Here is a 14,885-nt window from a genome sequence, read left to right as displayed (position 1 = left end):
AATAAATGAAACATTCTTCTTTTTGGTAGCAAGATGGGGAATGGTAAATGTGAAATGTCGAATTTTTGTCAAATAGGGTCAGATGGAAGGTCAGTTTTGTTTAAAGGGAAAGTTCAATGGAGGAGGGGACAGATTAGGAAATTATGACATTTTAAAAGTGCCTCAATAAAAGTTTTTTAATTGTCTTATTAGATTCCACCTACAGAGATCATGACTGTATTTTTGGATCATGACTCTATCATTGAACATGTTAGCTACTTCAGCTTTCCCTTCTTTGTCATCTTGATAAACATGTCACCTGTACCTTTATCATTTGATAAAAATGTCCAGTAGCCTAGAGTCAAGGATGATTCCCTAGTTTCTCCACTTTATGACAGATTTTTGGATCCAGTCATTCAATCCAATTCCAAGATCACCTCATTCTACTCTTGTCTAGCCTTCATGTCTCCATCTTGTCCATCCAAAGAGCATAAGAGCTATTTTGGTAAGTTTGTTCAATGCTGGCAAATTCTAGCTATAGTATTGACTTGACCTACTAGTCTAAAAGCCTCTTCAAAAAAGAAAATGAGTTGGGCTTATATGACCTGTTATTCTTGATGTGGCCATCCTTTTGGTTATTACCTCCTTTTCTAGATGCTTCTTTAACTATCCCTTCAATAAGAATGGTCTAAAATTTTACTAGCAATTGAAGCAAAGAACTTACTGGTTTATAGTATGTGGACTTTGCTCTCTTCCTTATTTTAAAAATCAGGACATTTGCCCTTCTCTGGCTCTGAAACATGTCTCCCACTCTCTACAATTTCCCAAAGACCATTGACAGTGAATAACGACATTCACACCAGTTTTTTCCATCTATGGGATAGAGTTCTTTTGGTCCTGGTAACATGAACTCACCAAGGACAACTATTATCTCCCTATTTACCTCAAGTTTTAACTCATTAATAGTTTTTTTATTCTGTATTTTCTAGTTCAAAGCTTATTCTTGTTGGCAGAGAAAATATAAACTAAGTAAGATTTGAGTAGCTCTATGTTCTTCCTTTCATATATTATCATAATCTCTTCCATCACAGCCAGAAGTCCCTGCTCTTCTTTGATCCTCCTCTTGTTCCTGACATAGCTAAAAAAAAAAAAAAGCCAACAAACTCCCCCCACCCCCAACCCTATTTGTGTTTACCAATATCAGCTTATTCAGGGCCACAGAGCTCTTGATGTGAATCTTATAGGACCACTTTACCTGTACTTACATCTTTCTACTATAATGGTAGTGGGAAAAAGAGGAGTAAGGGTAGGAAAATGAGTAATAATAATGTTGTTTTTCAAGTTTCTCAATTGTGCCAGATTCTTTGTGACCCCATGGTCTCACTCATGGGAGTCTTCTATGCAAAGATGTTGGAATGGTTTGCCATTTCCTTCTCCAATGGGTCACCATATTATAGAGGAGGAACTGAGGCAAATACGGCTGACATGACTTGGCCAGGGTCACAAAACTATTAAGTATCTGAGGCTAGATTTTAACTCAGCTCTTCTTGACTCTATCCACAGCTCCATCTAGCTGCCTCAATAATAATAAGAGCTAACATTTATATGGCACTTACTATGTGCTAAGTGCTTTACAATTATTATCTCATTCGATCTTCACAACAACCCAGGGAGGTAGGTGCTATTATTATCACCATTTTCTAAATATAAATTTTTCCAAACTTAAGTTGGTTAATGAGTTCCTTGTGTAGCCACATTTGCCTCTTGAGACCATTCTCTCTTTTTTGTTTTCCCCTTTGGAATGATTTCAGTTTTTGTTTTCATAATATGGACGTAGGGCCAGTAGTGAGCTTGCTTAGAACAATTTCTCTCTATAGAAATTCCCATCTCTCCTGAGGACAATTTTTGTCCATAAGAATTTCACGTTTCCTTTCTCTGAACCCTTTGAGATCCACTCTCCGAAAATCTAGGGTGCGGTTCAGACTCTTGCTGGCTTTATTTTGCTTTCCAATTGTGAGTGCTAAGATGGAACAATCACTTCCCCAAAGGGTTCCCATCCTTTCTTCTGCAGCAACCATTTCTTCCTTGATGAGAGTGAAGTCTATAGCTGCAGCTTCCCTCTGCCCTCAAACATCACCTCTTACCTCACTCCCCAAAGTGTCTCCCAACCATGAGAGAACAAGCAAGAGAAAAACTCCAGCACGGAAGGGAACCTGGAAGGCAGTTTCTGAAACAGGGCAGTAAACAATGACAGGAGGAGGTATTGGCTGTGGATTGGATTCAGATTGCTCAAACCTGCCATTGTGGTATTTGCCAATCAACTTTTGGCTTCTAGTTTCTACTGAAATGACTAATTAGTGTGCACAGAGCAGCCCATTATCCAAACTCCCACACCACGTGCTCCATTTAACAGCTGGCTTGTACAGACCTGTCTGTCTTCCTGAATGCCAGGTGTAATGAATGGCTCCCCGGTCCCGATGACTTGGGAGGTTCCTGACCTCGGTGACTCTCTTGACCACACTAGCCAAGTGCTAAAAGGTTGAAAACCAACCCTCCCTGGCACCTGAAGCAATGTTGACTTTAGAAAGACCAGGCAACTGGCAGCACTGGAAGACTTGGTAGGGCTCAGGTTTCCATGGAAGAGTCAGACGCATGGCTGATCTTCAGAAAAGAAGAAAAGGCAACAGAAAGTCAGCCGCCTTCTGAGTCACAAAATAAATGGCTAGGCTAGGGATAGCACTTGAGGATTGAAGAAGAGCAGCCACCCTACTATAATGGAAAGCCTTCTAGATTTAGAATTGGGTTTGAATCTTTCCTTTGACAAGTAACTACTGGTGTGACATTGAGGAAGTCATTTCTTTTCACTGGTCCTAAGGTTTTCTATCTATAAAATAAAGAGGCATAGGTGGCATGGCAGCCCATACCTGTGATCCCTGCTACTGGGGAGACTGAGACTGGCAGATCTCTTGAGGTGAGGAGTTCTGATCTGCTTTGAGCTGAACTGATCGTATGTTCATATTCCCACACCACATGGTTCCAAGCCAGAGAGGATAGGAGTTAGAGCAGGTCAGAGATCTCATACTAATTAAGAGTAGGATCAGGTTGTGAGAAGCCCCTGAATTTTCAGCCAAGGCAAGATAGACTCACTTAAAAAAAAATAAATGAGGATATTGGACTAAGTAGATAATAATAGCTAGAATTCATATTGTGCTTTAAGGTTTACAAAGTGTTTTACAAACATTATTACATTTTATTCTTACAACAACTCTGAGAGATAGTGCCCTCTTTTACAGATGAGGAAACTGAGGCAGGTAGCTGTTAAGGAACATGCCCAGGGTTATATAACTAGTAAATGACTGAGGTCAGATTTGAACTCAGGTTTTCTTGATTCTAGGAATCCACTAGTATAGTCCACATTCAGTGTGACACCTTATCAATCCAGCCCAATGATATTTAGAATTCCTCACTTCATGAGATCTGCCAGCTCAGTCATCCCAGTGGCAAGAATCGCAGGTATGGGCTGCCATACCCATACCACTTCATTTTACAAATTGAGATACTCTCTAAGGTCCCTTTCAGCTCTGAATCCTAAAACCTTTGACTTTTGCCACATTATATAACCCTTAAGGCTTGCAAAGTATTTATATACATTATCTCATTTGATCTTCACAACAATTTTGGGACATAAGAACTACAGATGGGGAAACTGAGGCTGAAAGAGATTAAAGGTCTTGCCCATGGTAACATTAATGTTTAAGGCAGGATTCAGACCTGATACTTCCTGATTCTAGGTTCAACATTCTATCCACCATAACCTACTACCTCTAGAAAGTGCAGACATTCTCAATGACAAATGGTCTAAGAATAGGAACAGACAGTTCTTAAGAGAAAAAACCCAGGCTATCTGTAGCCACATGAAAAAACAACTACTCCCAATTAGAGAAAACAAGTGAACTTAATTCTGAGATTCTACCTTACACCGTGAGATTGGCTAAGATGACAAAAAAGGAAAATGACAAGTGTTTGGAGGAGGAGGGGTTATGATCAAACTCTTAGTAGACCAGAGAATGGATACAACCATTCTGGAGAGCTATTGGGAATTATACACAAAAAGGTTATTAAACAGTGCACAGCCATGCATCCAGGTTTACCATTGCAAGGTCTATATGCAAAAGAGATCAAAGAGGGCAGCTGGGTAGCTCAGTGGAGTGAGAGTCAGGCCTAGAGACAGGAGGTCCTAGGTTCAAACCCGGCCTCAGCCACTTCCCAGCTGTGTGACCCTGGGCAAGTCACTTGACCCCCATTGCCCACCCTTACCACTCTTCCACCTATGAGACAATACACCAAAGTACAAGGGTTTAAAAAAAAAAAGAGATCAAAGAATGAAGAAAAAGTCTTATAAGTCTAAAAATATTTACAGCAGTGCTTTTGTGGTGGAAAAAACTGGAAACTGGAGAAATACTTATTAATTAAAGAAATTGCTGAATGATATATTGGATATAATAGAATCCTATTGTGCTAGAAGAAATGAGGAAATGGATGATTTCAGAGACATGGAAATTGCTATAGGAACTGGTGAAGAGTGAAACAAGTAGAACTAGGAGAACAATTTATAAAAACAGCATCAATATTGTAAAACAAAAAATTTTGAAGACTTATAAACTGATAAAGAATGAAGTGAACAGAACTAAGAACAATTTGTGTAGTAACAAGACTGTAAAGGCAAGGCTTTGATCAAGGCAATGACCATCCATTATTCCAAAGGATCAATGATGAAAGATGCTATTTACCTTCTGACATAGAGGTGGTGGGTTAAGGGTCCAGAACAAGATACGGATTTTTTTTAACATTGCCAGTGAGGGAATTTATCTTGTCTGACATATTTATAACAAGGACTTTTTTCCCTCAATGGGATGAGTGAATGGGAAAGAGATAAAATAGATTTCTATTAATTAAAAAAAGATCCTTGGGAACAAAAAAAAGCAAAATATCCTTTGTTTCTCAGGTACATGACAATATTCTTGCCAAATCAGGCTGCTAATAGCTGAGCCCCCAAGACTCTTATGCAATCACGTTCTAAGACTTCTTATAGTATAGATATAGCTGATTGGCATTTTCAACCTTTCTAGAACTGGTGTTAGTGTGTGCCCAACAAAGGCCAAGCCTGTTAAAAAACAATGCATGTCTGTGGTGGCTACACCTAGAGAGATTCAGGTGTTCCTAAAATGATCCTATGAATGCAGTTAGCTAAGTACTGTTGGAAAAAGGGTATGAAGGAGGAAGAAGTATGAGTGAGATCTCTTGCTTCTCTAAGCTTTGAAAAGTCAATTAAGTAAGTTAGTAATGCTCAGAAAATATCAATTGGTAGGAGACATGTTCTCCCTAAAGTCATAACTTTTGTATGTATGCCACCATTATCTCTTTCAATTCTCTCCAGTTTTAATCAGCTTAATTTTCAGAAGTTGGAAAGATATCCTTTCTCCCATGTGCATGACACCTCCCAGAGAAAAGACACCCTCTGTCCCATTTTTTTTGCTGGAATGTAGTCTAAGGAACCAGGTTATGATGCGAATGCTGAGATGCAAAATCTCACTACTGTCTTTTGGTGATGATCATGAGGAGGATCCTTGTGGACTAGATGGAGAGATATGGACTAGATGAGAGTAGATAGAGACAGTACTGGTTGAATGACTAGAAATAAAGAGTAGAAGGTAATGTGAACTCAGAAGGAGGATTGCAATGGGGTGCCCTATAAATTTGTGTTTGACCCTATGCTAGTTAACATTTTTTTATCATTGACTTGGATAAAGGTATAAATAGAATACTTATCAAATTTGTAGAAGTCGCAAAGGAAAGCTAACCCACTGCTTGGTTTATACCCCAAAGAGATAATAAGGAAAAAGACTTCTACAAAAATATTTATAGCCTTGCTTTTTGTGGTGGCAAAAATTGGAAAATGAGAGAATGTCCTTTGATTGGGGAATGGCTGAACAAATTGTGGTATCTGTTGGTGATGGAATACTATTGTGCTAAAAGAAATAATCAACTGGAGGAATTCCATGTGAACTGGAAAGACCTCCAGGAATTGATGCAGAGTGAAAGGAGCAGAACCAGGAGAACATTGTACACAGAGATTGATACACTGTGGTACAATACAACATAATGGACTTCTCTACTAACAGCAATGCAAGGATCCAGAGCAAGGCTGAGGGACTTATAGAAAGAAAACTAGCCACATTCAGAGGAAGAACTGTGGGAGGAGAAACACAGAAGAAAAACAACTGCTCAAACACATGGGCTGATGGGGATAGTATTGGGGATGTAGACACTAAATGATAACTCTAGTCCAACTATCAATAATATGAATTAGGTTTTAATCGATGATACATGTAAAACCCAGTGGAATTGTGCATTGGCTAAGGGGTTAGGGGGGTTTGGGGGAGAGGGAAAGAACATAAAATATGTAACTATGGGAAATTATTCAAAATAAAAATAAAAACAAACGAAGGAAAGCTAAATAATACATTGGCTGAAAATCAGATTGTGAAAAGATCTTATATGCCAGAAACATTGGGCTGAATCAAATTAAATGAAACCTAATAGAGGTAAATGTAAAGTCTTATACTCAGTTCAAAAAATCAATCTCCCAGGTACAAGATGGGCAAAAGTTGCTAGACAGTGATTCTGAAAAAAAGGCTCTGGAAACTTAATGGGCTGCAACCTCAGTGTGAGTCAAGAGTATGGTATGGCAACCAAGAAACTAATATGACCTAATGTTGCAATGAAAGGGATAGCTTTTAAAATTTTTATTTTTAAAAAACCCTTATCTTAATCTTAATCAATACACATCAATACTATGAATTGGTTCCAAGGAAGAAAAGCAGTAAAGGTTAAGTAGAGGGGATTAAGTGACTTGCACAGGGTCATACAACTAGGAAGAATCTGAGGTCAAATTTGAACCCAGCACCTCCCATCTCAAGGCCTGACTCTTAATCCACTGAGCCACCTAACTGCCCCTGAGGAACAGCTTTTAGGAGTAAAGGGGAGATAGTTCTCCTGTATTCTGTCCTGGTTGGATCACATCTAGAGTATTATATTCAGTTCCAAGCACCACACTTATTTATTTGTTTGTTTATTTGTTTGTTTGTGTATTTATTTATTAATTTATTGATTTGTTCCTTTATTTATTGATTTGTTTGTTTATTTATCCATTCATTCATTTGTTTGTTTGTTTATTTTAAACCTTTTTCTTCCTCTTAGTATCAATTCTAAGAAAGAAGAGTGGCAAAGGCAAGGTAATTGGGGTTGAGACTTGCCTAGAATCACATCTAGGTGTCTGAGGTCAGATTTGAATCCAGATTTTCCCAACCCCAGGCTTGGCTTTCTATCCACTATTCTGAGCACTACATTTCAAGAAGGACTTTGTTAAACTCCATAGTATTCAGAGGACGGAAAGTAAGATGTTGTTGGGCTTGAGAAGTCATGACATAGGAGAATGAGTTGAAGGAACCAAGTATGTTTAGCCTGGAGAAAAGAAGCCTTGGGGGAAAGGAGGGGATATTACAGGATAGCTAGCTTCTGGTATTTGATGGGCTTAGAAATTGTTTTGTTTGGCCACAAGGGAAGAACTAGAAATTATTGGTGGAAGTTGAAAAGGGCCAAATTTTGGCTTCATGGAAGGTGAAAATTTCTACGTACACTTAGAACTACTTAGAAAACTGAAAGGAGATATCACTACAGGTAGTGGGTTCCCCTTCATTGTAGATATATTTTTTAAAAGGCTGGATGATAACTTGTTAGATATGTTGTAGAAGGAATTCTTCATGGAATACTATTGTGCTATAAGAAATGATGAACAGGGTGATCTCAGAAAAATCTGGAAAGACTTATATGAACTGATACAAAATAAAGTGAGCAGAACCAGAACATTGTACACAGTAACAGCAATATTTCTTGATGAACAACTGTGAATGACTTAGTTATTCTCAGTAATGCAATGATCCAAGATAGTCCCAGAGACTCATGATAAAAAATGCTGTCTGCTCTCCAAGAAAGAGCAGATAGAGTCTGAATACAGACTGAAACATACTATATTTCATTTTCTTTCTTCTTTTTTCCCCTTTGGAATCTCTTCTACAAAATGAATAATACAGAAAAATGTTTTGTTTGACATGATTACACACGTAAAATCTACATCAGATGGCTTACAATCTCAGGGAGGGGGAAAGACAGGGAAGGAAAGTCAGAAAAAGGGACTCAAAACTTTTTTTAAAAGAATGTTGAAATTTCTTTTTACATGTGAAGGGGAAAAACAAAATGTTATTATTATTATTTTAATCCCTTACCTTCTGTCTTAGAATCAATACTGTGTATTAGTTTCAAAACAGAAGGATTAGGCAAAGGGGGTTAAGAGATTTGTCCAGGTCACATAGTTAGGAAGAATCTCAGTTAACATTTGAACCCAGGACCCTCCATCTCTAGGCCTGGCTCTCAGTCCACCAAAACATCTAGCTGCCCCCTAAAATGTTATTTTAAAAAATTGTTACCATTTCTATAATGCTATATGGTTAGCAAGATATTTTGTATAAATCATCTTATCCTCATAACATCCCTCTGAGGTAGTAGCTATTATTTTCTCCATTTTATTTATAAGGAAACTGAGTCATAAGTGGTTAAGTGACTTGCCCAGGATCACACAGCTAGTAAATGCCTGAGGCAGGGTTCAAATTCATTGACTCCAAGTCTCAGGACTCTATCTACTATACCACCTAGCTACCTTTTTCAGGTATAAGCTTGAACTGAAGAGCCTTTGAGGTTTCCTCCAACTCTGAAATTGTATGACTTTATGGATCTAGGAATGATCAGATAAATTTATTAAGAACTGAAGGACCCCGCGAACATACAATGGATATGACAGTGTAAATCAGGAGAGGTGGGACAAGTGTTGTCTGTGTAATAAGACTGAAAAGATGAGGACTACATTAATAGTACTGAGGTTTAAATAATTTATAGTAAATTATTTTTTGCTGTTCTGGTTTAAAAATGGGGTATTTGGGGTACATGTCTATTCTGGTTTAGTGAAACTCACCATACCAATATCACTGGATGGCCAGTTTACCAGGTATTACAATACAGTAAAACAGTTGACACCAAAATTATACTGATTGTAATATAATCTCTTTGATGATTTATGTCACATTTCAGATCTTACAGTGCCTCGGGTGCATAATTTTGTATGTTATCAATAGACAGTACTGTGAGCAGATTCTGCCTATTTCAGTTTTCTAGTTCATGTTCTGGACTTACAGAGTGAATGAAGGAAGGGAATAAGCATTTATATAGTGCCTACTATGTGCCAGGCACTGGCACTGCATTAAGTGCTTTTTACAAGTATCTCATTTGATCTTCACAGCAACCCTGCAAGATGGTGCTATTATTATCCCCAATTTGCAGGTGAAGAAACTGAGGCAAAAAGAGGTTAAGTAACTTGTTCAGGGTCATACAGTTTTTAATTATCTGTTGTTGCTGAGTTGTTTTAATTGGTTCTGACTCTGTGACCTTATTTGGGAATTACTTGGCAAAGATACCAGAATAGTTTGCCATTTCCTTCTCCAGCTCATTTTGCAGATGAGGAAACTGAGGCAAACAGGGTTAAAGGACTTGCCCAGGATCACATAGCTAGTGAGTGTCTGAGGCTAGATTTGAACTCAGGAAGATGAGTCTTCCTGATCTCTGACTTGGCGCTCTATCTACTATGCCACCAAACTGCCCTTAGGCATAAGAAGCTCAGGTCTTCCCTCCTCCAGTTCCATCGCTTTATCCACTGCTCCATCAGCTGCCCACAGTAATGGGTTTGTGTGCAGCTAAGACTCAAGAAGAGACACTTCAGAGATGTTTGAAAATGGTTGCTTATGTTTGGGAAAAAAAGCACCCAACAAAATGACATTACTGTATTTCCCTGGAAGCCCGAGAGCCTTGACATCTAACTTCTTGATTTAACATTTATCTTTGCTCATTAAGGAGTTGTGTCATCAAAAAAGTCAAAGAGTAGGTGTGTGTTGAGCTATAAAACTCAGACATATTGCCACATCTATGTCAGGAGATCCATATATAGAACTTGAGATGATGTAGGATGCTTTAAAATTTTAATTGCCACCTATTTGAGACAACCTCATTTCCCACAGGTTTGAGTGGAGACTAAGTTATGTAGGTCTTCCTAATTAGTAGTTTAAGCCTTTATAGATTTTTCTCTAAGCCCCACTACACAGTGAGCTGATTTATTTCTCTCCTCACCCCTCTAATCATTCCCCACTCCCCAAAATTTTGGTTCTTTTATTTTTGTTTTAGGGAAAACTGCTGATCTTCATTTGGGGTCAAAGAAATAATAACATGCCAGCATTGTTTGAGAGACAATCAGTTTTCATCATCTGTGGCCTTTGCTGTTTCCCCTTCATGTCATAGCTCACTTTGCTCTCCAGGCTCCCCTTTGTCTCATCTTCTGTCCCCTAACCTATGGTTTCTCAAATCAAACTGGTTCAGTTTCACAGCTCTCTACCATTCTTGTTTCTTCTATTCCTCCATATTGCCATTATTGTCATTTGTGCCTGCCTTCCCAATGAAGTAAGGTAGAATCTTTAGAAGCAGCAAGCATAGTGAGACAAATCATTTTTTATGCCTAAAATTCCCTCTCTTAGCCAAAAGCACCTTTGCAGCACTCAGGTGTTATGATTTGCGTATATGGAAACTATTACAAACAGAGTCATAATCAGTAATTCTCATGCCTCAGGTTAAATGTCATGAAACAAACTTGCAATTCAGTTGGCCTGGGGAGGAGGTGGAAACTCCAGAATACTGCAAGGCTGAGGTGGACACAGTGTGGGAAGGAGGGGGAATGCCAAGCTAGGGGGAAGCTCACCTGTGTAACTACTGGGGAGGGAGAAGTGCCACCTGGTGGTTTCCAATTTTAATTAATTACCTTTGCTAAGTTCTGTTGTTTCTAACCATTTAGACAGTAAGCACTGTTGGCAGCCCCCTAAATTTCAGCATCGTGGGGCAAAACTCCAATTGCCCAGCCCTAGTTATAAATCTGATCAAAAGTTTCAGGTCTTTACAATATTTAAGCTTCTCTAGGTTAATTTAATATTCCTTTCAAGTACTCATATTTTTATGAGCTCCATATCTGTAAGATATGTTTATGTCTTTATATTTGTGTTCTATGTACATGCAAGCAAATTTCCTTTGATATAGTTAGACAGACTAGAATTATGTAGAAATATTGTAGGCTTACTGAGACATGCTTGTTTTGCAACCTCTCTGACATGTGTGTGATGGATGTTTTATGTGTAATGCTGATGGACTCCAACGAGATCCATCTTACCAGCATGGCTACTGTGCACTTCTCAAAATGAATAGAACAGAATTACAGATTGTGATTTGACCCCAGGAAAACAGAGGAGCAATATAAGGTAGTTTGTAGCCTCCTTTGCCCTCATCAATTTGCTGCCAATTATCCACAGTTTCCCTGGCTAATCTGTGATTTGCATAGAAGCTGAGGCAAGGTTTGCAGGTAAAGAAATTGGGATAAAGTTGGATAATCTCCACCAAGAAGGTCAGGTAAATTCATGTGAATCAAAGCCATCTGTCAAAATTTTCTAAGAGTGGCATAATTTCCCACACTTCCTACTTCTTAAAGCACTGAGAAGCCAAATGAACTCCATAACTTCTCCCTTCTCTCCCAACCCCTCTGGAAAATGTTGGATTAGTCTTTGCAGCATCATAGAGTCTTAAGAAAAGGAAAGTCTTATATGTTGCCTAATCTAGCTTTCTACCCAATTCAGGAACCTCTCCTATGAGCATCTCTGACAGCTAGTCATCCAAACTTCGTTTGAATACCACCCAGGGACAAGGATGGGGTAAGTGATTAATCCATGAAGCAGCACATTCCATCACTGGACCGTTCTAGTAGTTAGAAAATTCTTTCCTAGGCTGATCTAAAAGTTGCCTTCTTGTTTCCACTTTGTAATTCTGGCTCCTGAAGCAAAACAGAAGATAACCCTAATCCTGACTAGGAGGAGAGGAAAAGTATAGAGTGAGTATAATAGGAAAGGGGAGGTATGTATGAAATGAGAAATGAAGACAATCACAAGAATAGATGCCTTGCATTTGTATGGCACTAGATAATCTGTTTCCTTCCAGTTCTAAGATTCTGTTATTGAACATAGCATCATTTCATGCTTCATATTTATTAAAAAAGATTCAACATATAACTCAATTGAATCTCATTTACAGCATCTATCAAGATGGTCAATAGTATTATCCACATTTTATAAATAATCCATGTCTTAAGGTTTCCAAAGAGCTAAGCCTATCATATCTTATTTGATCTTCATAGCAACCCTATGAAGTAGGAGTCTTTCCATCATAGCTGGAAGGGATCTCAGAAGACCATTGAGTCCAACTGGATTATTTTACATATGAGGAGATTAAGGCTTAAGGAAGTTAAACAAGGTGATAGTGATGGGATTTGAATCTAGGATTTGCTTTTTCTACTGTATCATGAAAATGAAAGTATTAGTATCTCCATTTTATAGAGGAAAACACTAAGATTTAGTGATTTACCCAAGGCCATCTGGCCAATAAGTGACAAAGCTTGGATTCAAATGTAGGTGTTCTGACGTCATATTCAGTGTCCTTTCCCTTCCATCAGTTGCCTGGGAATAGGAAGTTACCGTCAGAACTAGGAGGATATCTAGGATCTGCCAATTCTTCCTCCAACTCACCTTCTCCAGAAACCATCAGAAAAAAACTTAGGGCAGCTCATACTCACCCCTTCACTCCCATATGCCAGTATGGCTGTTCTCAGATCTTTGAGTGTATGCAGAGCAAAACCTAACTTCTTCTTTTGGCGACGGTAGAGACAGGGACCTTTTTTTCTTTCTTCTTGTTTCCACGATGGCCGAGCAAAGTCTTCTGAATAAAGAAGTAAGACACCTTTTCTGGTGCTATAAGTTCTAGGAAGGGTGTATGTGGTTTGTGCCTCATCCTGGGATCTCCTGATCAGGGGTTTGCCTTGGGGTGTCAAATTCAAATAATCCTATAAAGAAAAGCAACAACCGCCAGATACAGCCACTTTAAACAACCACCGTGGATGGCATCACAGAGGACATGCATTTATATCATGTTTGACTTTTTCCTGAGAGTGATTTGTTCCTGATCGTCCTACCTAATATCAGGCATCTCAGTTGCTAACCATTTATCCAAAGTTGCTCCTTACTACTGAAGGCAGAATAACTAGATTCTAACTTATATAACTTTCAAGTGAGCTATTTATTAATGCAGATTTTGGTAGCAGTAAAAGTGGGTTGAGAAGCAGTATGGAGTAATAGAGAGAGGACTGGCCTTGAAGGCAGTTAGACCCTAGTTCAAGTCCTGCCTCTGACATATACTGACTATAGGTTCTTGGGTGAATTGCTTAACTTGCAATTCTCTAAAACTATAAATTGCAGAGGTGATGACTTGCCTTGCAAGGAGTTCCCTATGCCAGTGAATTCAGACCTGGCCACTATCCCTCTCTCCCACGTGTGGGTTAAGGCCATTGGTAATCAGTCCCCAAACTTGGTAGTCAGGTAAATTGAAACTGTGCTCAATTATCAGAATGCTTTAATGGTAGAATTATTTGCTCTGATCACCATCACTTTATTTAATTACTGCCAAAATGAAGGCACATACAAATAGATTTTAGGTTACATGAAGGCCTTCTATATCTCATTGGTGAGTCTACATCATTATCAACCATCATTGGTGAGTCTACCATTATCAACCATTGAAGTGCTCTGCAACATGGGCTTCCAAACCCTAGACAAGACAAAGATCAATTATAATGAACACCATTGCAAATGAAATCTCTTTACAACACAACACAAGATAAGGCTCCACACAAATAGCACATTTGTCTTCTAGTGGCATCTGATTCGATAAAATTCTAGTCCAACAAGGAATCTGATTACGACCCCATCTCTGTCTTAAATTAGTTATTGTAATATGTTACCTACATCAAATATTGGCTATGAGACAAGAGTCCCATGTTGTTAAGGAGAATATCATAAATTGTTGGGCAGGTGCATACCCCTCCAGCCAAAATAGCATGCCTTGTTCTGAAAATCCAATCCATCAACGTCCTTGGAAGTTTTCTATGTGGAAATTCTGGTCTTGGAACAAATCCCCTTAATTTACGGTTACTTAGCCCACTCACACCAACCTGACATCAGCAGATGAGGTGCTGGGTGTAGGTGGATAGGGGAACCCTCCTGTGGTAGCTCTCACTCTGCTAGGCAAAGTAACTAACTCTCAGACTTTCCTGGAGCCCAAGGAACAGCTCCAATCATAGAAACACAAATCAGGATAGGAACCACAAAATATGGAGATCAAAAAGCCTGCTCTCCTCCCACCCCAAAATGGACTAGCTTGTCAGTTGTGAAACTGACCTCTGGTTCCAAGTAGACCTCCAATTTCTTCTGTTTGCTCTGTACTACTCGCCCATTTCCACGGCTGAGGAGGGAGAGAGGGAACATGTTTCATTGCTGGCCCCTTCTCTTCAGAAACCATTCATCTTGCTTCGGAAGGCTGAAACTGCTTACACCTCAAGGTTTCCTTAGGTCAGCAATGAGCCCCAGAACTTCATACACTGGGTCTTTTATTAGAGGCATTTTCCTCCTCTTACAGCAGCTTCTTAATGATGTCCTGCTCCACAATTTTTACAGTATGGGTCTTTGTCAGAAAAAAAAAAAAAGAAACTTCCCAGATCCTTCCAGTCCCAAAGCTTCCATCCATCCCAACAGACTCGCTTTCCTTTACTGCCTACTAAGAGTACTTGTTGATGTTCTGTCCTGGTTGCTTTGCTACCAGAT

At 39.0% G+C, this 14,885-nt stretch overlaps 1 protein-coding gene across 1 annotated transcript in view; it reads right to left on the bottom strand.

Moving 5' to 3' along the window:
• Positions 1-14,549, bottom strand: part of KIAA2012 (KIAA2012 ortholog) — a 145,306-nt gene extending 130,757 nt beyond the window's left edge. The window contains 2 exon segments of the mRNA XM_044669403.1: positions 12,806-13,072; positions 14,463-14,549. Coding sequence (XP_044525338.1) covers positions 12,806-13,072; positions 14,463-14,549 — 354 coding nt within the window.
• Between the last annotated feature and the right edge of the window lie 336 nt (positions 14,550-14,885).

The sequence above is a fragment of the Gracilinanus agilis genome, chromosome 3 (assembly GCF_016433145.1).
Source record: "Gracilinanus agilis isolate LMUSP501 chromosome 3, AgileGrace, whole genome shotgun sequence".
Lineage (NCBI taxonomy): Eukaryota > Metazoa > Chordata > Mammalia > Didelphimorphia > Didelphidae > Gracilinanus > Gracilinanus agilis.
Note: the sequence above shows the minus strand (reverse complement) of the source record. Positions and strands in the feature narration are given on the sequence as shown.